General features: G+C 38.5%; 1 protein-coding gene across 9 annotated transcripts in view; it reads right to left on the bottom strand.

Annotated features, from left to right (window-relative positions):
- Clasp2 (cytoplasmic linker associated protein 2) overlaps window positions 1-25,112 on the bottom strand; it is a 209,233-nt gene that overhangs the window by 159,717 nt on the left and 24,404 nt on the right. For 8 of the 9 annotated variants that reach the window (XM_042666378.1, XM_042666383.1, XM_042666381.1 and 5 more), the window contains exons 3-7: window positions 22,798-22,901; window positions 16,585-16,676; window positions 14,764-14,839; window positions 12,082-12,179; window positions 3,032-3,102 (exon numbers count right to left, since the gene is read on the bottom strand). In XM_042666378.1, the coding sequence (XP_042522312.1) occupies window positions 3,032-3,102; window positions 12,082-12,179; window positions 14,764-14,839; window positions 16,585-16,676; window positions 22,798-22,901 (441 nt within the window). Of the gene's footprint in view, window positions 1-3,031; window positions 3,103-12,081; window positions 12,180-14,763; window positions 14,840-16,584; window positions 16,677-22,732; window positions 22,736-22,797; window positions 22,902-25,112 lie in introns of all 9 variants that reach the window. The other variant, XM_042666379.1, reaches the window with a different exon arrangement.

The following is a 25,112-nucleotide window of genomic DNA, read 5'->3' as shown; positions in this document are numbered from 1 at the left end:
CATTTTCACACATATTCAGGCTGAGCCTTGTTTTGCCCTAAGATGTTTTCCAGTTCCATAACTGTATTTTCTAGTTTCATTGTGAGAGTGTGATAAAACCTAAACAACAAAAGGCTAAAAAGTTTGGGGGGGGGGGGGAAGTTCAGAGATCAAAAGGAGCTGAATAGTTTTTATAACATTCATTTGTACAAAAACTATTCGTCTTCCAATTGTCAAAAAATATTTTCAATGTTCAATTGATATGTTTTCCTACCTCTGAAAATTAATCAAGTATCCTGGGTTGAAATGAAATACACTACAGTTTTGTCATTAATACAAGGAAAATAATTTTTTTCATTTACGTCTTCAATTTAACAGCAGAATTTTAAGGAATAATGCAAATTGACTCAACAAGGAGTAGTTGTATTTCCTCCAAGACTTACAGTAACCAAACTGCATATTTACTTGTTTGTTAATGATCTATCTCCAGCCTAGAGATAGGCTCATCAAAGGCAGAAACTTTGCTATCCTCTTTACTGTTGTGACATAGTCTAATCTGCATTTTAAGAAGCTCACTCTGACTTCTGGGTAACAAAGGGATTATAGGAGGCAAACTTGATCTAGTATAGTGCTCCAGGTCAAGGCCAGAGGAATAAGAATAGTGTTACCAGTGAAGAAGGGGAGGCAAATTTGAAGTATGTTAATGTATCAGAAATAGAAAATAGACTAGCTAGAAAGGGGAATCATGTCAGGATTTTAACTTGACAGTAGCCATAAAGTGAAATGGGTAAGCATGAGGAAGAAACAGGTTTAAGGGATTCATTGCAGGATAGGATTATAATTAGCCTAAAATCTGAAACACCTAGTAGATATTTAAGTAAAGAATGTTCTTGAGACTGCAAGTTACCAAGAAAGAGAGAGGAATGACAGCAGAATTGCATATTTAGGAGTTATGGTTATTTAAAGTCTTTGGGCTACATTGGATAAAAGGGAGGGGTTTGGGGATTAAAAACAGGAGGGAAGGCTTAAATTCTAAAACCTGGCTAACCTGCTAAACAAGCTTCCTCATTTTAAAGTCTTCCTTTGTTAACTAGTTGATTAAGGCATTTTTTTTCAGCAACAGCACCATCCCTCTGCATCCACAGAAGACTGGTTCCAGGAAAATTTAAGGATACTAAAATATAACAATGCTCCAATCCATTATATAATATGGTTTCTACATATAACCTACACATATTCGCCAACATATTTAAAATCATCTCTAGATTACTTATAATACATGAACAATGCAAACACCATGGAAACACTGCATTTTATAGGTAAATATGACAAAAATATATATTCTCAGGCCTAATTACACTTTCCATCTGCAGTTATAGTTAGTAAACTTAATCTGTGAATGCAGAAACTGCAGATGCAGAACCTATTCATTGGGCTTGGAATGTGGCTTAGTGGTAGAGTGTTTACCTAGCATGCATGAAGCCCTGAGTTCAATTCTTCAGTACCACATACACAGAAAAAGCTGGAAGTGGTAGAGTGCTAGCCTTGAGCAAAAGAAATTTAGGGACAGTGCCCAGGCCCTGAATTCAAGCCCCCAGGCTGGCAAAAAACAAACAAACAAAACCTATGGATTATAGAACCTATGCATACAGTGAAATAAAAAAAAACCTTGGGGTACTGGGGAGAGCGGCTCAAGTAGCAAAACACTTGCCTAGCAAGTGTAAAGCCCTGAGTGGGGGAAACGCATCTTCTGGCCAGGTGAGGTGATTCATAACTATCATCTTAGCTACTTGTAAGGAAGAGATAGGAATGGGCTGGGAGGTAGCTCAGGGGTAGAGTGCATGCATTGCAAGCAAGAGGCCCTGGGTTCGATTCCTCAGCACCACATAAACAGAAAAAGCCGGAAGTGGCACTGTGGATGCAGTGGTAGAGCGCTAGTCTTGAGCTGAAGAGCTGAGGAACAGCGCCCAGACCCAGAGTTCAGGCCCCATGACCGGCAAAAAAAAAAAGGAATGCAGTTTGAGGCCAACTTTGAACAAAAGTTTGCAAGATCCTCTATCAGAGAACAAGGCAGCCATGGCAACACACACACAAGCAACTTCCCAAATACTTGGGTAGCATAAGAAGGAGGACCGAATTGTCTGGTCCCAGCCAAAAGCACAAGACTGTACCTGAAAAAAAAAAAATCACTAAAGCAAAAATTGCTAGGAACATGTGGTTTAAGTGGTAGAGCACTTGCCTAACAATTGTGAGATCTTGAGTTCAAAACCCCAGTACTGCCCTCACTCACAAATCTTTTTTTTTTTTTTTGGTCATGTGGTTGAACTTAAGAGTATGGGTGCTGTCCCCGAACTTTTTCACTCAAGGATGGCACTCTACCACTTTGAAAACTTCCAGTTTTCTGGTGGTAAATTGGAGATAAGCGTCTTACAGACTTTTCTGCCTCGGCTGGCTTCAAACCACAATCCTCAGATCTCAGACTCCAGAGTAGCTAGGATTATAGGTGTGAGCCACCAGTGCCCAGTGTTCCCCCAACCCCCAATCTTATACCCCAATATGCATTCACAGACTAGCTTTCACATATGACCATACGAGCAATATTTCAATCAGCTTCTACATTACAATCTTTGGGACTCCCTCCAATCAAAATAAATGCCAGACATCAGTATCATCACTGAGTCTACATACAGCTGTAAAAAGTGTCCATCAACCCTCACAATTTCTATTAAAAACAACTAAGTAAAAGCATATTTTATGCATGGAACAAGGAGATCAAAATGTTCACCACACGTTCAACTCAAAAGAGATAAAATAAGGCAAAAGAACAGTATCATTTAAACTACATACCCGTTATTACATTTTCACTTTGAAGAGTAATGCTTAGCAGGATGTAAGATTTTGTCATTATACCTGAGCTAAACTTTCAAGCCACAAAATCAAATCTTCTGAATTACTGATATAATACTTGGCTTGCAAATACTTTTTAGTGTCTAAAATTTTGCTGAATAGTCTCAGAAATGTTTGAGAGTTCGAATAATTTAATTACTCTTACCTTTGCAGATGCTCAAAATCATACTGCCCGAATTTTGCACTTCATCAAATTTGGCAAATATTATTTCTAATCTGGGAATAAAAGAATTGTTTATTTTTACAATGAGATGAACAGAAATAATGCCACCAAATCCTTTACAAAGAAAAAAAATTGTAAGGTCTGGAGATGTAGGTTAATGGGAGAGCACTTGCAAGTATACACAACCACCTGGGTTCCATCCCACCACAAAGGACAGCGAGAGAGAGTAAGCAGGGAGAAGTGTGGAAAGGTGAGAAAAGAGCAGCCATAAGTATTCAGTTAGGTGTTTTTGGTGTTGTTTTTTTTTTTGGCTGGTCGTGGGGCCTGAACTCTGGGCCTGGACGCTGTCCCTCAGCTCTTCAGCTCAAGGCTAGTGCTCTACCATTTGAGCCACAGCACCACTTCTGGCTTTTTCTGCTTATGTGGTGCTGAGGAATGGAACATAGGGACTCATGCACGCAAGGCATGCACTCTACCACTGAGCCACCTTCCCAGCTCTCAGATTCTTATACATCTCTCCTACAATTAATTTACTAGCTAAAAGAAGACACACAACCCATTTCTTGACTAAAAAAAAAAAAAACAATTGTCACATGATGTGGTTGATTTCTCAAGACAGAAAACTTTTTTTAATTGTAAAGGTTATGCACAGAAGGGTTACAGTCATGTAAGTCAGGTACTGAGTATATTTCTTTTTAATCATGTCACCCCTTCCCTCATTTTCTCCCGTTTTTTCCTCCCCAATACCCTTCCCCACAAGTTGTATAGTTCATTTCCAACATAGTGTCTAGTGAGTATCACTACTGAATTAGTTCACCTTTTGTCCCACCATTTCTGTGCTTCCTGTTCCCCTCCCCAAACCAGATAAACTTACATACAAGAAGTGGAAACGAGATTTTTTTGTCATGGGGTCTGAACTCTGGGCCTGGGCGCTGTCCTTCAGCAATTCAGTTCAAGGCTAGTACTCTGTCATGTGAGCCACATCACCACTTCTGGCTTTTTCTACTTATGTGGTGCTGAGGAATTGAACCCAGGGCTCATGCATGCAAGGAAAGCACTCTACCACTTAGCCACCTTCCCAGCCCGAGATTTTTTTTTTTAATTTTACTTTTTGCAGTTCTTCCCCACCACCCCCTTTATTTTTTTTGCTATATTTGATTTCTGTACCTTTTGTCTTATATGTAAGAAAAGATTTTCTTGTATATCAGAAAGCATTCTAGCACTGGTGGCTCACACCTGTAATCCTAGCTAATCAGGAGGCTGAGATATGAGAATCCTGTTTCAAAGACAGCCCAGTTAATTGGAGACTCTTTTCTCCAATTAACTACCAGAAAACTGGAAGTGGCACTGTGACTCAAGTGGTAGATCTTGAGCTGAAGTGCTAAGGGACAGTGCTCAGGCCCAGAGTTCAAGCCCTAAGACGGACAAGAAAAAGAAAAAGAAAAAAAAAAGCATATTCTAGCTCTAATCTTATATTAAATCCACTCAAGTCACTAAGTCTTTCTTTTTCTTTCTTTTTGTTTGGGGTGGAGGGTATTGGGAATTTATCTAGGATCTTGTGGCAGTATTCTACCACTTCAGCTATGCCCCAGCTATGCTCCACCAAGACATCTTTTTAAAAACACATAAGCCGGGTGCCGGTGGCTCACGCCTATAATCCTAGCTACTCAGGAGTCTGAGATCTGAGGATAGCGATTCAAAGCCAACCCGGGCAGGAAAGACCGTGAGACTCCTATCTCCAATAAACCACTAGAAAACCGGAAGTAGCGCTGTACCTCAAGAGGTAGAGTGCTCGCCTTGAGCTGAAGAGCTGAGGGACAGTGCCCAAGCCCAGAGTTCAAGCCCCATGACCGACAAACACACACACACACACACACACACACACACACACACACACACACACACACATCATGCTAAGGGAAATTAAGGCAAACATAAAACAATGAAATGTCATAGTCAAAGATAAACACCAATTCCAAGTAAAGTGACACAAAAAGATCTTTCAAATAAATGCACCCTGTAAGAAGGCAGGAGTAATTATTCTGTTACCTGATAAAATGGACTTTCCATTAAAATCAGCAAGAAGAGACAAAGGTCACTACATAAAGGGAATGATCCACGAAGAAGAAATTATAGTAGTCAATATAGAGGTACAAACAGTTGAGCACCTGAATGTATTAAACAAATCCTTAGACTTGTAAGAACTGATAGACCCCAACACAATAATAGTGGGAGACACCCCACTTTCACCGAAGGGTAAGTCAAGCAACAGAAGATCACCAAAGAAGCCTCTGAATTAAATGACACCATAACCCAAATGGACTTAATAGACATCACAGAGTATTCTACCCAACAACTACATGATACATATTGTTAGCAGCCCTTGGACTCTTCTCAAAAATAGATTATATTCTAGGACATTTAACAAGCTTCAGCAAATATAAAAGAATTGAGCTAACTCCCTGTATCCTGTCTGATCACAATAGAATTAAACTAGAACTCAACAGCAAAAGAAAATACAGAAAACACTTCAAACGCTGGGAAATAAACACACTGTTGATGGGGCACTAAAGAAATAAAGGAGAGAATCAGAAAGTTCCTACAATCCAATGAAAATAAAAACACATTGTACCAAAACCTCTGAGATACAGCAAAAACATTGCTGAGAGGACATTCATAGCTGTAAGTGTGCATATAAAGAAAACAGAAGCAGCTCAAGTAAATAACCTCATTCTAGAAAAACAGGAAGAGAAACAATAAAGATTAGGGAAAACACAATGAATTAGAGACCAAAAGATGTTTCTTTGAAAAAATTAATAAAATTAGCAGACCCTTGGCTAAACTGATAAAAATAAAAAAAGAAACACAGAAGAGACTGAAAATTAGAGATGATAAAGGAAATATCACAACAAACATCCAAATAATCCAAAAGATTATGAAGGGCTACTTTCAAAATCTATACTCAAATAAGATGGAAAACCTAGTAGAAATGGACAAATTCCTACAGACATACAAGCTGCCGTGGCTGAACCAGACCCGTAACAAGCAATGAGACCAGGAAGTAATAGAGGCGTCCTACAAGGAAAAGTGTGATGGATTCACAGCTGAATTCTATAAGCCCTTTAAAGACAAATTGACACTAGTACTCCTCAAACTTTTCCATGAAATAGAAATGGAAGGCTCACTACCAAACACATTTTAGAAGCCAGCATTACACTCGTCCCCTAAATAGGTAGGCACCCTACAATGAAAGAGAATATAGACCAATCTGATGAACATAGGTGCAAAGCTCCTTAATAAAATACTTTCCTGGCTAGGAATGTGGATTAGTGGTAGAGTGCTTGCCTAGCATGCATGAAGCCCTGGGTTATTCCTCAGTACTACATAAACAATAAAGGCTGGAAATGGCACTATAGCTCAAGTGGTAGAGTGCTAGCCTGGAGCAAAAGAAGCTCAGAGAGACAGTGATCAGGCCCTGAGTTCATGCCCCAGGACAGGCAAAAAAAATAAAAATTAAATTAAATTTAAATTAAATATTTGCCAACAAAATTCAATATCTAATTTTAAAAAACTGTACACTATGATCAAGTTGGTTTTATCCTAGAGATGCAAGGTTGGTTTAATATATGTAAGTCAATAAAGGTAGTAAAAATTAACAGAGCTAAAGCAAAAATCACATGATCATCTCATTAGGTGCAGAAAAAGCCATTGACAAAATCCAACATCCATTCATATTAAAAGCTCTGGAGGGGCTGGGAAGGTGGCTCAGTGGTAGAGCGCTTGCCTTGCATGCATTAGGCCCTGGGTTCGATTCCTCAGCAATACATAAGCAAAAAGAAAAAAGCCAGAAGTGGCGCTGTGGAGCTGAAGAGCTGAGGGACAGCGCCCAGGCCCAGAGTTCAGGCCCCACGACTGGACTCCCCCCAGAAAAAAAAAAAAAAAAAAAGCTTTGGAGAAGCTAGGAATAGAAGGAACATAACTCAAAAAAAAAAAAAAAAAGAGGCTATATCTGACAGACTAACAGTCAACATAACACTAAATGGTGAAAAACTAAAACCATATCTTCTAAAATCAAGAACAAGGATGTCTGCTCTTTCCACTCCTTTTCAATGTAATACTGTATTTTCTAGTCACAGTAATACAAAAGGGATTCACATAGGGAAATAAGAAATTTTAAAAAAAAACCTATTTGCAAATAACATTATCTTCTATATCTAAACTATATATAAGAGACTCCACTCAAGAGACTCCACCCCCAGACTTCTACTCCTGATCAATAACTTTGGCAAAGTAACACAATACAAAATCAACCCACAAAAATCAGTAGCTTTTCTGTATACCAACAATGTATAATCAGGCTGGAATTGTGGCTTAGTGGTAGAATCCATGCCTAGTGTGAATGTAAGCCCTGGGCTCAATTCCTCAGTACTACATAAACAGAAAAATCCAGAAGTGGTGCTGTGGCTCAAGTGATAGAATGCTAGCCTTGAGCAAAAAGAAACTTAGGGATAGAGCCCAGGCCCTGAATCATCAAGCCCTCGGACTTGGGGGGTGAGGGTAGGGAGGGAAAGTACAATCATAAAGAAAGGGAAATCAGGAAAACAACCCCATTTTCCATTGTCTAAAATAAATAATAAAATATTTAAGAATAAACATAACCAAAGAAGCAAAAGACTTCTGTGAAAATTATAAAAATCTGTACAAAGAAATTGAAGATGACACAAGGAAATGGAAAGACTTCCCATGTTCATAGATAGGTAGAGTTAGTATCCTGAAAATGGCCATACTGCCAAAGGTTATCTAATTATTTCTTGGGCTGCATACATTTTTGCTTTCACATCATAAAATATTTCAGTATTTTCATAATTGAACTACTTTAACTCCTATATAATGTAAGATCTATTTTAGTTATTTTGGGGATATCTTGTGTAGAAAAGATGTAATTTTACATAATTTCACAGTTCACCTGTTGCAAAGACTAGTTGTGCCCCAACTGAATGGTCTTGGCATCTTTGATGAACATCAAAAAGGACTATAATTATAATCAATTTCACTGTTAGTGTTAGGCTATGCTAACGCCAAACTGCAAGACTTATTTTTTTTAAAAAAAAAGTCTGACAGACAAAAAACATTATTTTAAAACAATTTGATGACCCTATGAATTATATGTTTTAACAAAGAATACCTTTGATATAAATGAGTAAACAAAAATACTTTAAACTGAAGAAATTTGGAAACTACAAAGGGAGCAGTATTTGAGAGACAAAAATCCCTTCTGAAAATTAAAGTTACAATGTGACCAGTATGATAAAATAAATCTTGTTTCAAATGGATTCAACAGTCAATAAAAAGTTAACTTGAGAATATATACTAGTGAAAACAGGGAGTAGAAGAAGGGCATTCTGTTGTTCCTGGATAAGACAGCAGAACATCAGCTATCATGAGAGAGTGCCTACTGGAAAGAGTGGGCTGAGAATAAGTATACCTTGCCATAGAATTTGGGTGTAAGTCAGTCATAAGCGACTGTTGAAGAAAAAAGAATGTCCCACAGGGCCTTGCAGAACAGTTTAAACTTCAAGGAACTACATGGGCAGTGTAGGCACCAGAGGCAGCTGCTCAAGATACCTGGCAGTGCCCAGTGAAGGAGGCTTGGAACTCCCTATGGAGGCACTCAGGAGAGGTATGGCAGCCATTAGGATTGGCAGCTCTAATCATCTGAGTGCAGTTTGGGCTCAAAATCCAAAATGGAGGTACCAGTAGAGGCAGCTTAGATAATTAAAAGTTGGGTGTGGCAGTCATCAGAGGCTAATCCCTCCCCAAGTAGGAATGAAACACATAACCTATGACTAGGGCAGCTATAAAGCTTAATTCTGAGGTTTGCTAAGTACTCTCTCCAGGGCCTGTCCTTTGGTTCCATGTGTTGACAGCTGAGGAAGTCTGAAACCTCCTGTACAGACCCTCCAGATCATGATATCCACAATCTGTATCTAGCACTCTACAGATACACACACACACACACACACACACACACACACACACACACACACACACACACACACACACACACACACACACACACACACACTGCACACGCCAAGAAGGGAGATAGAAAAGAAAGAGAAAAAAAAAGAAAATTCTTATTTTATTTAATAAAATTGCTGATTTTTGTTTGGTTATTTTGGTTTTTTATTTAATTGTACAGATCTTTCTGTACAACAGATATAAGCAAATTTGTATTCCCCCAACTATTTACCCGCGTCGTTTTTTCCTCCCTTCCTTTTCTCTGCAGTCATTATATTCAGCTGAGCATCTGCTTTTCAGTACTCAATCTTAAATTGTATTTTCTTCCCTTTCTTATTCTCCTTCCTCATTTATACTTTCCTTCTATCCACACTTAAAAATGCTCTCACTCATATTATATTTTCTTCTGTCTCTTATCTTCCCATTCCTAATCCCTTTTCATTACCTGTATTCTTAGCTGGTAACTAGATTGCCCAGACATCACATTTTTAAAAATATTTTCGTTTTTTTTATAGTTTTTGTGTTTGTACAAGTTTATCTGTTTAATTTTCATTTCTCTTTTTTCTTCCTTCAACACAAAAGTAACCAGCTCTTTTCTACTGATCTCTACTTTTTTAACCTTTTCTATTAAGCTCTTCTATTAAGCCACTCTTTCCTTCCCTATGTCATCATCACTTTGGATTACTCATTAGTGTCATCTTCTTATCTCCTTTTCATGATCATCCTGGTTAACTAAAGTCTTCCTAGATCACAAAAATACATCTTTACTTCTATATTCATCTAAAGATGGAGCAGCAGTGGTGACTGGTCTTTACTGGAGACTGCTACAAACACAGTCTTAACTGCAACACCTTTTGCAACCAAGCTTCTTCACCCTGAGTGGAAAAGAGTGTTTTGAGCATTAAAATTGAATATTTAACTACTGGCCCACACCCTTCCAATCTAGAAGCAAGAAAATATATCACAACATAGCCACTAATTACTATTAGGCAATCTCTGAGAATCCACCAAAAAAGGAGAAAACTCCACCTAAAAACTAGGTTCCAGCCAGGCACTCGGTGGCTCACGCATGTAATCCTAGCTACACAGGAGGCTGAGATCTGAGGATTACAGTTCAAAGCCAGCCCAGGAAGAAAAGCCTGTGAGCCTCTTTTCGCCAATAAACTACCCCTCAGAAAAAGCCAGAAGTGGTGCTGTGGCTCAAGTGGTAGAATGCTAGCCTTGAGCACAAAGAGGTTCAGGGACAGTTCCCAGGCCCTGAGTTCAAGCCCCAGGACCCGACAGATGGACACATGAACACGGACACACACACACACACACACACACACACACACACACACACACACACACACACACACACAAGTTCCAGTGTGTAAATCCCAATTTAAACAAATCCACAATAAAGGCACCATGTCTCTCTCAAAGGCCAACAACTTTACAAAAAAACATAAATGACAGTGAGGAGGAAGAAGTTTCAAACAACAAATTAAAATATGTAATTAATTAAAGTGGAGATGTCTAAGCAGCTGAATGAACTCAAAGGATACAAACACCAGAATTTTTTTGAAATTCAAAAAGAATTCAAACAGCTGAATGAAATAAAACGCAATTGGCTACAGGAGGACTGTCTTTCTCTGCATCAGCAAAGCTAACTGTGGCAGTTGTCTGAGCTACACTCTCCCTAACCAAGAGTGAATCTCATCAGTTGTGGCTAGGGCAGCAATAAAGCTTTAATCCTGGTGCTGGTGGCTCCACCTGTAATCCTAGCTACTCAGGAGCTGAGATCTGAGAACCACAGTTCAAAGCCAGACCTGGACAGGAAAGTCTGTGAGACTCTTATCCCAAATTAACCCCCAGAAAACTGGAACTGGCCCTGTGGCTCAAAGTGGCAGAGAGCCAGCCTTGAGCAAAAAAGCTCAGGGACAGTGCCCAGGCTCTGATTTCAAGCCCCACAACAACAACAACAACAAGGATACCTTTAATCATGAGGTTTGCTAAATACTGTCTCTAAGGCCTGTCTCCTACATGTTCATATGAGAATTCAAAAATATTGAAAAGTTTGTAAGACTCAAACAGGGGAAAAAAGTGGAGACTGAGCTTGAGTTTATCTCAATAAAACTTTTCGACACCAAAAACAAAAAGAGACTTTAGAAAAAAAAGAACAGAATATCCAAGAGGCGTAGCCAGCCAGATAAAAAAGATGTTATATAAATGTAATGGGCATACCAAAACAAGACAAAGGAATAGAAGAAATATTGGAAACAATAATCACTGAGAATTCACCCCAAATTAATACCAAACCACACAACCAGGAAGCTCAGGTAACAGCAACAAAATAAATGTCAAAACAACTATACATAAGCATATCATAAATAGAAAATGTTTTAAAAACACCCTGATAAAAAGACAAGGGAAAAATCCCTTTTTTTTATATACACAGGCAAAGATAAGAATTACATCCAACATCTTAGAAATCAATTGTTAAATGGGGTTGGGAGGATGGCTAAGTGACATAAAGCCCTGGATTCTATCCCCAGTACATATATAGACTCTCTCACTCTCTTTTTCTCTCATGTACAAACTCACAAGCAAAAAGAAATCAATAAATAAAAACAAAAACATAAACCCAACATTTTGTACTGGTCAAATTATCCCTCAAAAGTAAAGATTTTTTCAAAATATTTAAGGAAATTTGTTGGCTGTAAATCTTCTGCAAGAAATGTTAAAAAGGATTTCTTTAAAGAGAAGGAAAATTATATAGATCCGAAACTCAGATCCACATAAAGAAACTGAACATCAGAGAAAGTAGCAAGCGAAGGTAAGGTAAAACCTGTCTTTTTTTTGATACTGGATACTCAGGGCCTTGAACTTGCCAAATAGACACTCTACCACCTGAACCTCCCAGCCCCCTTGAATCTTTTAAATTTTAAGTAACAATTTTGTACTCCTTTAAAATGAAATTAGTACTTTTAAAATGTAGGAGTTAAAAACATAAATCCAGCAAGACTTACCTGGCAGGAGGAATTCCTCTCTTATAAAGGTCAATTCTCAATTTCTCTCCTACATGTCTATAAATCTCTACTATAGCTGAGAGTGCAGCACTTCTCACCTGTCAAAGAATTCAGAATATTTAAAGAAACTTATGTGACAAAGATTCTTCACCTCAAGGTAACATTATACTAACAGATCAATTTGAAGCACCAAATTGGTTTTAATGGCTCTAAAACCATAGGGAAATTATGACATGTCATCCATTAAAAAAAAAAAAAAACCTCAAGAAGATGATAAGAAATCCCTAGATTATCTCAGCTTAAAAAAATTGTAAAGAAATCTAAGAAACTTGTAAATAAAAGTTACAAATTAGCTGGGCACCAGTGGTTCACACTTGTAATCATAGATACTCAGAAGGCTAAGATCTGAGGATCACAGCCCAGACAAACAGGTGTGTGAGCCTTTTGTCTCCAATAAACTACTCAGAAAAAGCAAGAAGTAGCACTGTAACTGAAGTAGTAGAGTACTAGCTTGAGCACAAAGAGGCTTGGGGCAGTACTTAGGGTCTGAGATCAAGCCCCAGGACCAGCAAAAAAAAAAAAAAAGCTACAGATGCGCTGTCAAAAAACTTAATTTGTATTAAGATAAACTATTAATGTACATTTTATTGTTAATTTTTTTAATAAAACTTCATTTTAGGAATGTGGTCTGAAGTTGAACACTTTTATACTAATAAACATAGAAGCACTATTTTTAATAGCTAAAAGGTATTAAAAACACTCAAATGCCTTTCCACACATAAACAAACTGGCTGTGTATATGCATGTGTGTGTTATTGGAATATTATTCAGCCTTTAAAAGAAAGGAAGAAAATTCTGACATGTTACAAGGGTTGGGCCTTGAGAATATTATGCTAAATGAAATAAATCAGATACAAAAGAATAGATATTGTATGGTTTGATTTCCACGAGGTACCTAGACTAGTCAAATTCATATAGAGAGTAGAATGGTGGCTGCTAGCAGCTGGGAGAAAGAAGAATAGGAAGTTGTTGTGTGGGTACAGTTTGGAAAGAGGAAAACGTTCTGCACAAGGATAGTGGCAATGGTTGTAAAATAATGTGAATGAATTTGATACACTGATTTGTACATTTAAAAACAGCTGCAATGGTAAATTATATGTTTATTTTATCACAATTGAAGGAAAGAAAAAGGAGAATGGACTTAAAGACGAGAATTTGAAAGATAGTTCTAGTTCCTTGGTACAGTACACTGTCAAAGAATAACTGATTAGGAACACTGATTTTAAAAGTCAGGTCAGTTGATCTAAGGAATACAAAGACAGCTTGGGTAACATAAAGAGACCCTGTGTTGCTCTGGGAAGTTTATTTGAGATTAATGACTATTCTGAGATTGTATTTTAGCCATTTATATTAAAATGTTGTATTGGTGTGAGAGAGGGAGAGAGAGAGAGACCTTGTCTTCCTACCTATTCAACCCTCTTTTCCCATTAAAAAAAAAAAAAAAAAAGAACAACTTGAATAGACAGTGAAACTCTACAAACCTTCTGAGATCCAGCTAGAAACTGAAAGGAGGGGAAAAAAATCTTACAAAGTGTCATTCCAAATGCCCCAGATAAACCCAAAATATTACAACTAAGATTCAGCTCCACTAGAAGGGTCAAGATTCAGAACATATCCTTGTATCATGCCTATAGCATAGACTGCTCAGGTAATGATGTTTTCTAACAAGAAATGTATGAAATATTAACTACAGAAAGGAACCCAGGGACTTTGTTACCCAATTTCTCAAATTCAACAATTAGGTATTTAGTAATATCTATCCTTAAAACTAGCCAAAGAGACCAACTTTGCATCTTATATGAATAAAATATGTTTTTAAAAACTACAGCCCAGGGGCTGGGAAGGTGGTTCAGTGGTAGAGTGTTTGCCTGGATTCAATTCCTCAGCACCACATAAGCAGAAAAAGTCAGAAGTGGCGCTGTGGCTCAAGTGGTAGGGCGCTAGTCTTGAGCTGAAGAGCTGAGGTACAATGCCCAGACCCAGAGTTCAGGCCTCATAACCGACAAAACAAACAAACAAACAAACAAAAAAAACACTACAGCCCAGTGCCAGTAGCTAATGCCTATAATCCTAGCTACTCAGGAGACTGAGATCTAAGGACTGAGGTTCAAAGCCAGCCCAGGCAGGGATAGTTGGTGAGACTCTTATCTCTAATAAACCACCAGAAAAGGCTGGAAGTGGCGCTGTGGCTCAAGGGGTAGAGCGCTAGCCTTGAGCTGAAGAGCTCAGGGACAGCACCCAGACCCAGAGTTGAAGCCACATGACCCACCAAAAACAAAAACAAAAGCAAACAACCAAAACAACAACAAAAAATACAACCCAAACAACTAACTATGGTGTGTGTATTTCTAAAACTAAAATAAAGCTAGGCATGGTGACATACACATGTAGTCCCGGCTACTTGGGAAGATGTGGCAGGAGCAGGCCAGCCTGGACCACAGGCTCCTCAAAAAAAGTAAAGTCTTGACTTTATTTCCATTTCACTCTTTCTTTAAAGGAAATAAAGGGGATAAGAGCACAAGATTTCATTCCCCCCACCCTTTCTTTAAAATAAATAAATAGATGAGAGAACAAAAATGAACAGTGAAAAATGTCTGTGCTCAAAAATAAATAAAAATTTACCTGACTGTTGCAATCTCCAAATAAGACACACAAATGTGGTACCAGCTTGTTGATGAGGAGTGACTGAGCTCCAAAACTAAATATAATTTGTGGAGAAAAAACAAACAAACAGAATTTGGCTTCAATTAAGTAGCAAATCAAATATTCTTATGCCTTCTATGGTAGAGAGGATGGGCATACATCATTGAAACAGTAAGTATATGAGAAACAAGCAAAAACATAATTCCAAACAATGTGAAATATGCAGACTTGACTAATTGTGAATGACACTGAAAACTGTCAACACATGACCCAACAGAGCAAAATGTTCAACCAATGTTGCACTAGGAAATCTAGTAACTTATCAATTACTTAAGGAAGTCAAGGCATTTACTTTTGAAATACTTTTTGTAAGATTCTTGGTCTCAAGTAACAATGTTATCCAATGAAATAAGTTAAAAGATTTTTATTTATATTTACTACTTTTTTATTTATTTTTTATTTATATTTACTATATTTATATTTACTAATATTTCGATGTGGTCACAGGTTGAAAGCAAATGACAGACAGAAAAGCCAACGCCCACAAAAACTGTGCAGACTGAATGCACTTACAAGCTCTAGATGGCAGAAAGGACCACAGAGCAGTAAAAGAAAACAAACTGCCGGGCGCCGGTGGCTCACGCCTGTAATCCTAGCTACTCAGGAGGCTGAGATCTGGGATCGACTTTCCCAGGCAGGAAAGTCCATGAGACTCTTATCGCCAATAAAAACCACTAGAAAACTGGAAGTGGTGCTGTGGCTCAAGCGGTAGAGCACTCGCCTTGAGCTGAAGGCTCAAGGACAGCACCCAAGCCCAGAGTTCAAGCCCCACGATCGATCATAAAAAAAAGAAAAGAAAACAAATTATAGTTAAGAGCAAATAATGCCACAGGAAAAGCAAGTACATATTACTGACTATACTCCACCTATCCTGAAATAATTCTCCAGAACAAGAATAAAAACCCCAATTTGCATTTCTTCGGCCTAGTGTCATAGCCCTATGGCATTTGGTAAGTCTTGCTTGGTGGATGAGTTTGGTAACCACCCAGTTCTCCAGGAAGACTAGGACCAACTGGCAAAAGGCAGTTGGGAGAAGAGGACTAAAATGTGGAATATCAATAAGTTAAAAACAATTCCAAATCCAGAATAGAAATAAATCCTAAATTGTCAACAGATCAGTTCTATGATCATCAATTTTGAGTGGCTATTATTAACATAATAAAGAAAACTTTTTTTTGTGAGAGTTGCCTATGAGGAGGTGGTATTTGCTGGGCAGGTACTCTACTACTTGAGCTATGCCTCCACTCCTTGTAGTATGGCTTTCTTCAGGTAACATCTGGCATTATGCTTCAACTTATACTTCAACTTATACTTTCCTTGTAGCTGGGGACAGACATGCACAAATGAGCCCTGCCACCATACTTCCCCTGCAGCTGGGGTATCAGGTGACTAACCATGGGTTGAGATGTAATTTCTCAAACTTTTAAGTCCAGGTGGGCCTCAAAGTATGATCCTTCAATCTCTACCTCTCAAGGAGCTAGGATTACAGACTTGAGCCACTGTGCCCAGCTAAGAAAACACTTCCTATCAATAACTGATAATCTAAAAACTAATACTATGAAAAAACTAATACTACCAAAAAACTGAGAGACCATAAATTACCTTTGTGTTTTTGTGCTAGCAATCAATTGATAACTATGTAAAATTTATTTCCATAATTTTACCTGACCTACTGAAATGGTAACTTTTTTTTTTAGAAATAAAAAACATAATGCTGTTTTCGATTATCATGAGACTTACTTGTTTAAGGTTTCAATAAGACACAGACACACGCCTTCTCGTGATCGAAAATTCTTGTGCTTAAAACCAGAAGCCAACTGTTCCCAAATGGACTATTTGAAAGAAAAGTAAACATATGTAACATAAGATTAAGTTATGTATGCAATACTAATTTAAATCTTCCTAACCTTGTAACCAACTTCACTGGTAAGAAAATGTTTTCTTCAGACTGTTAGTATTTCTATAACAGCCAAGTATCCCTTACCTTAAATTGTCTTAGACCAATAGTGTTTCAAATTTTTATTTTCAGGTTTTGGAATATTTACATATATACAGTAGGATGGGGCCCAGACCTAAACACAAAACTCATTTACATTTCACAGATATATACCCTGAAGGTTATTTTATTATTTCTTTGGTAGTACTGGGTTTTGAATTCAGAGCCTCATTTCACCACTTGAGCCACATGCCCAGCAGATAGGGTTCCACATTTTTTGGGGGGAGGGGGAGGGCTGGGCCAGAAGTTTAGGGTCCTCCCTAAACTTCTCATGAAGCTGGGATTACAGACATTAAAAAAAAAAAAAAAAGATGTCCACTTATTTGTTGAGATGGTTGCAATAGAGTTTTGCTAACTTTATGCTGGAGCTGGTGCAATCTCTGCCTCTTGATTGAGGTTATTTTATACTCTTATACTTTTTTTCTTTTTGTTTGGTGCCAATACTGGGGCTCAAACTCAGGGCCTTGAGCTTTTTTGCTCAAGGATGGTCCTCTACCACTTGAGCCATAGCTCTACTTCCTGCTTTTTTCTGATGGTTGATTGGAGATAAGAATCTCATGAACTTTTCTGCCCCAGCTGGCTTTGAATATTGATCATCAAATCTCAGCTTCTTGAGTAAGCTTCCTGGGTAGCTATAGGCATGAGCCACTGGAGTTGGGATATTTTATACAGTATTTTTATTGCACCTGAATTTTGACTATGATCTGTCACATAAGGTCAGATGTGGATATTTTCACTTGTGCTGTCATATTAACGCTCAGAACACTTTAGGGCCAGGCGCCAGTGGCTCATGCCTATAATCCTAGCTACTCAGGAGACTGAGATCTGAGGATTGAGGTAAAGCCAGCCAGGGAAGGGAAAGTCTGTGAGACTCTTATCTCCAACAAATCACCAGAAAACCGAAGTGGCTCAAGTGGTAGAGAGCTAGCCTTGAGCTGAAGAGCTCAGGGATAGCACCCAGGCCCAGAGTTCAGACCTCATGACCGACAAAAAAAAAAAAAAATTTAGATTTTGAAGCCAAGTATGGTGGTACATGTGTGTTATCCCAGTACTTGGCAAACTGAGGTAGGAAGATCAAGAGTTCCAGGAAGCTAGTTTCAATTACAAAGAGCTACATCCCAGCTAACAGCATTATAGTTCCAGGCTAACCTAGGCAAAGTTGGTACAAGACCCTGTTTTTCTTTTTTTAAGTTTTAGCCAAGGATTTATTTTAGTGTATCTGGGTTAACATAAAGAGAAATGGGAAAAGAGAAAGATTTCCTGCTCCCTACACAGAACAGAAAATGGGGAACTGCAAGCCCTTATTTGAAAAATAAACTAAAAGCAAAGAGACTGAAGTTGAAAGCGTGAGGCCCTGAGTTCAATCCCCAGTGTTGAAAAGAAGCAGGAGGAGAAGAGAAGAGAAGAAGAGAAAGAGGAGGAGGAAGAGGAGGAGGAGGAGGAGGAGGAGGAGAAAGAGGAGAAGGAAGTGGAAGAGGAAGAGGAGGAGGAAGAGGAGGAAGAAAAGGAGACCACAGGCGAGGGGAAAAAAAGAAAAGCAAAGAAATCAAAATCTCAAAAGGTCTTTTAAAGCATTTTGGATATTTTAGAGCTAAGGATGTTCAATCTCATTTACAAAGTTTTCTAAACCCAATTTATTTTTTCTATTTATAAATTTATTTATAAATGTTCCCATTCACTTAATATTTAAATCTCATTTTTACTTTTTATTCATATATATTTCATTTTAGATTTCAAACAGTACCACCATATCCAACACCTAAGAATCTTTGCATTTCTAAGAACACAGAATTTCTTCTGTTTTAGAAACCTCAAAAAACAATGCTACCATTATGCACCCAAATAGTCCAGTAGGCATTTAAGAGTCCAAAATTGCCTAGCAACTACCACAGACTGTCACATGGAACAGGCTTTTCATTTTATAACTAGGCTTTTTAAATTCTCTTAATACTAGATCCAACTACAGAAACATTTGGGACAAGTCCTTTATGACTGCTTAATTTATAAAGAGAAAGCAAAGAGAAATTTATAACAAATTACACAAAATAATTATTTGAGTTTGGTAAAATTAGGAATTCAACCTTAACATTCCAAAGACACAGAAAACTGTCCCTATAAACCTTGCCTCCACATTTAGAAAACCACCTTTACCATTTACCAAATACAAACACTTTCTAGACTCATTTTCCTTTCTTTCAGTTTTCTTTCTCTTCCCTTCTGAACTTTCACAAAGGTTATTCAAAAGTTGACTCTAAAATTTTTGGCTAGGAGCGATGTTGCATCTGTATTCTCAGTTACTCTGGAGATGGTTCAAGGACAAATCTGGCAAAAAAGTTTGCAAGACTTCATCTTAATAACTACGTAGGCCATGTTGGCACATACCCCTATCATCCTAGCTATATGGAGACATACATATAAAGTTCTCCATCTAAAGCTGACATTAGAAATACAGAAAACAGGGGCTGGGAAGGTGGCTCAGTGGTAGAGCGCTTTCCTTGCATGCCTGAGGCCCTGGGTTCGATTCCTCAGCACCACATAAGCAAAAAGAAAAAAGCTGGAAGTGGCGCTATGGCTCAACGTGGTAGAGTGCTAGCCTTGAGCTGAAGAGCTGAGGGACAGCGCCCAGGTCCAGAGTTCAGGCCCCACGACCGGACCCAAAAAAAAATAAATAAATACAGAAAACAACTAAAGCCAATAAATTAATTAATAAAATAAAATATAAAAAGAGAGAGGGGGTTAGGGGTATGGCTAAAGTGGTAAAGTACTTGAGCCTAGCAAGGAATATACATATCTTTAAAAAATCTGACTCATCGGGCTGGGAAGTTGGCTCAGTGGTAGAGCGCTTGCCTTGTATGCATGAGGCCCTGCACCACATAAAGCAAAAAGAAAAAAGCCAGAAGTGGTACTGTGGCTCAAGTGGTAGAGCGCTAGCTAGCCTTGAGCTGAAGAGCTGAGGGACAGCGCCCAGGCCCACAGTTCAGGCCCCACAACTGGACCCAAAAAAAAAAAAAATCTGACTCATCAACACAATCTTTGGAATTCAATTTGTTATAAATACTTTTCTTGGTGCCAGTACTGGGGCTTGAACTCAGGGGGACTGGACTATAACACTGATCACCTTTTTGCTCAAGGCTAGTGCTCTACCACTTGAGCCACAGCTCTGCTTCCAGCTTCACTGGTAGTTTAGTGGAGATAAAGCATCTCACACTTTCCTGATCAGCTGACTTCAACCTGTGATCCTCAGATTTCAGCCTCCTGAGTAGCTAGGATTACAGTCATGAGCCACTGGCATATATTTATGCACAAAGATACATATACAAAGATAGTACTTTGCATAACAGAAAACCATAATTTAAAATAACATGGACTGCCCATCAAACTATTAACAACGATTTTGTTATGAAGTATAAAATACCTGGGAAAACAGTTTACTTTTACAATTTGATATTCTCTAGCGTGGCTTTTGTTTTCTTATGTTTTTTGGCCACAAGGCTTGAACTCAGGGCCTCGGTGCTATCCCTGAGCTCTTTTCCTAGTGCTCTTATCTCTTTGAGCCACAGTGCCACTTCCAGTTTTCTGGTGGTAAGCTGGAGATAATAGTCTTACAGACTTTCCTGCCCAGGCTGTCTTTGAACTATGATCCTCAGATCCAGCCTCCTGAGTAGCTAGGATTATAGGTATGAGCCACAAGTGCCTGGTCTTCTCTGAATTTTTTTTCATTGAACATATATAACATTATTTTAAGATGCAGTTTAAATATTACATGATATTCACTGTCCATATTACATGTTCTGACTTTCCACTTGAGCTATTCTCTCTCTTGCTCTCTCTCTCTCTCTCTCTTTTTTTTTTTTTGCCAGTCCTGGGGCTTGAACTCAGCCTGAGTGCTATCTCTGAGCTCTGGTGCTCAAGCTAGTTCTCTACCACTTGAGCCACAGTGCACCCACTTCCAGCTTTTTCTGATTAGTTTATTGGAGATAAGAAACTCACAGGTTTTCCTGCATGGCTGGCTTCAAACAGCAATCCTCAGGTCTCAGCCTCCTGAGTAGCTAGGATAACAGGTGTGTGCCACCAGTGCCTGGCTAAGCTATTATCTTACTCTTTGTTTATACATCAATTTATTTTTACTCTCTTTTCAAAATAGTTCCTCTATGCTGTGGTTTTCCCCCAATGGTTTACATTTGTTAAAATGGTATTGAGATGGTAAGACATTAAACAGTTATAGCTTAGTAGATGTCAAAAGACTGGGAAGAAGAAAGGAGAAGAAGGAAGAGGAGAAGGAGGAAGAGAAGGAGGAGGAGGAGGAGGAGAAGGAAGAAGAAAAGGAAATATATATACTCATTAGCTGACTTATGAAATGGTAACCCCTCTATACAACACCTTAATAATAATGAGGAAGAGGAGGAGGAGGAAGAGGAGGAGAAGGAGGAAGAAGAGGAGGTGGAGGAGGAAGAGGAAGAGGAGGAGGAAGAGGAAGAAATATATATACTCATTACCTGACTTATGAAATGGTAACCCCCTCTGTACAACATCTTAATAACAATGAGGAAGAGGAGAAGGAGGAAGAGGAGGAGCAGGAGCAGGAGCAGGAGGAAGAAATATACTCATTATGAAATGACTTATGAAATGGTAACCCCCTCTGTACAACACCTTAATAATAACACTAAAATTTTATTAGGAAAAAAGTCTGGCCTGTGGCTTCCTATGATTTTTCCTCACATTATGCAGGGATTCCTTGTGCCCTCTGCCATAGGGAGATGTGTCAAGTGAGCCCATGCCAGATAGTGTTCTGCCATTTGGACTTTTGGCCTCTAAAACTGGGAGCTAAATAAATCTCTTTTTGTGCTAATATCAGATATTGTATTATAGTAACAAAAAAATGGACTAAAAGGAAGTGGCGCTGTAGCTCAAGTGGTAGAGAGCTAGCCTTGAGCTGAAGAGCTGAGGGACAGCGCTTAGGCCCAGAGTTGAAGCCCATGACCGACAAAAACAAAAACAAGAACAAAAAAAAAAATGGACTAAGAAATTTACAAGGCAAATTATTTTACTGCATTCATAAAACAGGCTGCTGTCAAAATTATATAAATAGTAGCCATAGGTAGGGAATGTGGCTAAGTGGTAGAACACTTGCCTAGCATGCATAAAGCCCTGAATTCGATTCCTCAGTACCACATACACAGGAAAAGCCAAAGTGGCGCTGTGGCTCAAGTGGTAGAGCACTAGCCTTGAGCACACAGAGGCTCAGGGACAGTGCCCAGGCCCTGGGGCTAGCAAAAAAAAAAAAGTAGCCATGTCTTAAAAGAATTTCAGGGTGGCACATGGATGGAGGGAAGAAAGGTAAGCAAATATAGTCATTAATCAATGAACTTTATGTAACAAACTATGTAAGTTGATGGTAGGGATAGGAGGGGGGAAAACTTGGGGAGAAGGATGGAAGGTATGGTGTTGCTAAAGATACATACAAACTAACTTATGGAATTGTAGCTTCTTTGTAAAAACTACTTAATAATATGTTTAAAATAAATCTTCCTGGTTGGAGTAATGGCTCAGTTGAGAAAGGGCTAGCCAATGAGCAAAAGCATCAGGTACTAAGTTGAAGTTCTGATTTCTGGCCAAAAGAAAAAAGAAAATTCTGTTTCTATAAGAAATTCAGAATTTAATTCTCATTCAACATTTTATAAATTCCAAGCAAGGATATCAAGAAAATCATGGTCAGTATACAATTAAATCACTTAACCCTATAAGTGTTTTTTAAAGCATAAAGAAAACAAAATGAACAAAATAAAAACTAAGTATTGACACTGTAGCTTAAATCTCAGTATCTTTAAAACATTAACAACAATACACAAGCATTTCTGCCTTAGTAAAGCCTTAGTAAACTGAGTTGATTACCATCTATTTTTTACTGATAGTTCATCATTGCCTAAAAGAATCAGAATTTTAAAATGTATGCTTACTGCTGGTGTTGATACTTCATCCATTAACTTCAATATCAGAGTTTGAGCTTCATCTCGAACTTTGTCTTTGGCATCTCCCATTCTGTCTACTAAAGCTACAATAACTAAAGAGGGGGAAAGAGGAAATATTTATTACTCAACTTCATTACAAACTTTTTTTTTAAAAAAGCACATATACCAATTGCTTCCATAAATGAAGAGCTGTGAGAAGAAATTGTTTTATACTCCTTATTCACGAGTCAACTGAAGTAACTGAGAAGGAAATTTAACAGTATGACATGGACTTAAAAGTATTCAAAGAGGGGGCTGGGAAGGTGGCTCAGTGGTAGAGTGCTTCCCTTGCACGCCTGAGGCCTTGGGTTCAATTCCTCAACACCACATAAGCAGAAAAAGTCGGAAGTGGTGCTGTGGCTCAAGTGGTAGAGCACTAGCCTTGAGCTGAAGAGCTGTGGGACAGCACCCTGGCCCAAAGTTCAGGCCCCACCACAGGCAAAAAAAAAAAAAAAAGGTGTTCAAAGAACAAGCAAAAAAAAAAAAACCACATTCTATTACGAATTGTTAAGCTCTACAGACAAGCAAGAAACTGTTTAGCCCAAAGGGGTGACCTGTGGTTGAAGGAAGTTGTCACAGAAAGCTTGCAGTTTTAGTTTCTGGACTAAGGCATCATCAATAAGGTACTGGGCATTAGAGAGGACAAAATAATGGCATTTGCAGGGAAATGGATGGACCTAGAGCAAATCATTTTGAGCTAGGTAATCCAAGAGCAAAGAGACAAACTGCACATGGTCTCCCTAATATGTAGATGCTAAAGCCAAAATGCAAGAAGATATGACAAAGTAAACAGCACTCGAGAAACAAAGGACTTCCACTCATTTTGTCATATCATTGCTAAATGACTCCATGTTCTTGACCACATATATGGTATATATATGCACACATCTGAGGGAAGCTAGGAGGAAGACACAGAATCAGGGGAAATGGGAAAACAGACAACAGAGAAGCCTATCAGCTGCACTGGAGATAGATGAAAATGAACTAAGCAATGCAAAAGCAGTGATGGGAGGGAGGGAATGAGAGAAAAAGAGGGAACAGCTTACACTGAACAGTAGGAAAGAAATGTACATATCACCTGATGTGGAAGAAATAGCTGTATTGTCAAAGCTCATAGAATTCATAAACTTTGGGGGTTGGGAAGGTGGCTCAGTGGTAGAGTGCTTGCCTTGCATGCCTGAGGCCCTGGGTTTGATTCCTCAGCACCACATAAGCAAAAAGAAAAAAGCCGGAAGTGGTGCTATGGCTCAAGTGGTAGAGCGCTAGCCTTGAGCTGAAGAGCTGAGGGACAGCACCTGGGCCAGAGTTCAGGCCCCACAACCAGACCCCCCCCCCCCCAAAAAAAAGATACTATAATCACTGAATTACATCATCTAATCTTCACAACAATCCTATGAATAGAGAAGGCTTATTTAACAGAGAAAGTCCAGAGGAATTAAGTAACTTGTCCACTTCACAAGTAGTAAAACCAGAATTTAAATAACCTATATAAGATTAATCTATAGTGTAAAGAGGGAGTAGGGAAGGAATGAGAAATGTTTTAACCAAGTAACAGTAAAGGGAAAAAAAGATACTTCATTCTTCAAAAGTAAAATTTTAATAAAATGCAAATTGTTGATCCAAATAGGAATTTATTTCAATAATATAAAGTAATTTTAGCTACACACATTGGTTCACACTTATAATCTCAGCTATTTAAGAGAAGGAGCCTAGGAAGATCACAGTTCTAGGCCAACCTGGGAAAAAATTCAGCAAGGCCCAATCTCAATCAATAAACTAAGCATAATGGTATGTGCCCATATTCATAATTCCAATCTTATGGGAGGTCATAGGCAGCAAAATTATAGTTCAAGACTAGCCTCAAACAAAAACATAAGCCTAGAGATGATAAAACCTACCTAGCAAGCATGAGACCCTGAGTTCAACCCTATTAACACTACCTACACACACAAAAAATAATTTTATAAAATGGAAACAAATCAAGAACAAAGCCAGAAACCAGCGGTTCTAACCTATAATCCTGTCCACTCAGGAGGGTAAGATCCGGAGGATCAAAGCCAGCCCAGAAAGAAAACTCCTAAAGACACTATCTCCAAAATAACCAACAAAAACAAAGGCTGGAGGCTTGGCTCACATAGTAGAATGCCAGCCAAGTAAGTAAGCCAAGCAAGTGAAAGGCCCTGAGTTCAAACCTCAATACCAGAAGAAAAAAAACAACAAAAAAAAAACACTGTACATTACATAAATTTAGTATTATTATGGCC

Source organism: Dipodomys spectabilis, unplaced genomic scaffold, assembly GCF_019054845.1.
Source record: "Dipodomys spectabilis isolate Male_0828 unplaced genomic scaffold, ASM1905484v1 ptg000365l, whole genome shotgun sequence".
Lineage (NCBI taxonomy): Eukaryota > Metazoa > Chordata > Mammalia > Rodentia > Heteromyidae > Dipodomys > Dipodomys spectabilis.
This window is presented reverse-complemented; position numbering and strand designations above follow the sequence as displayed.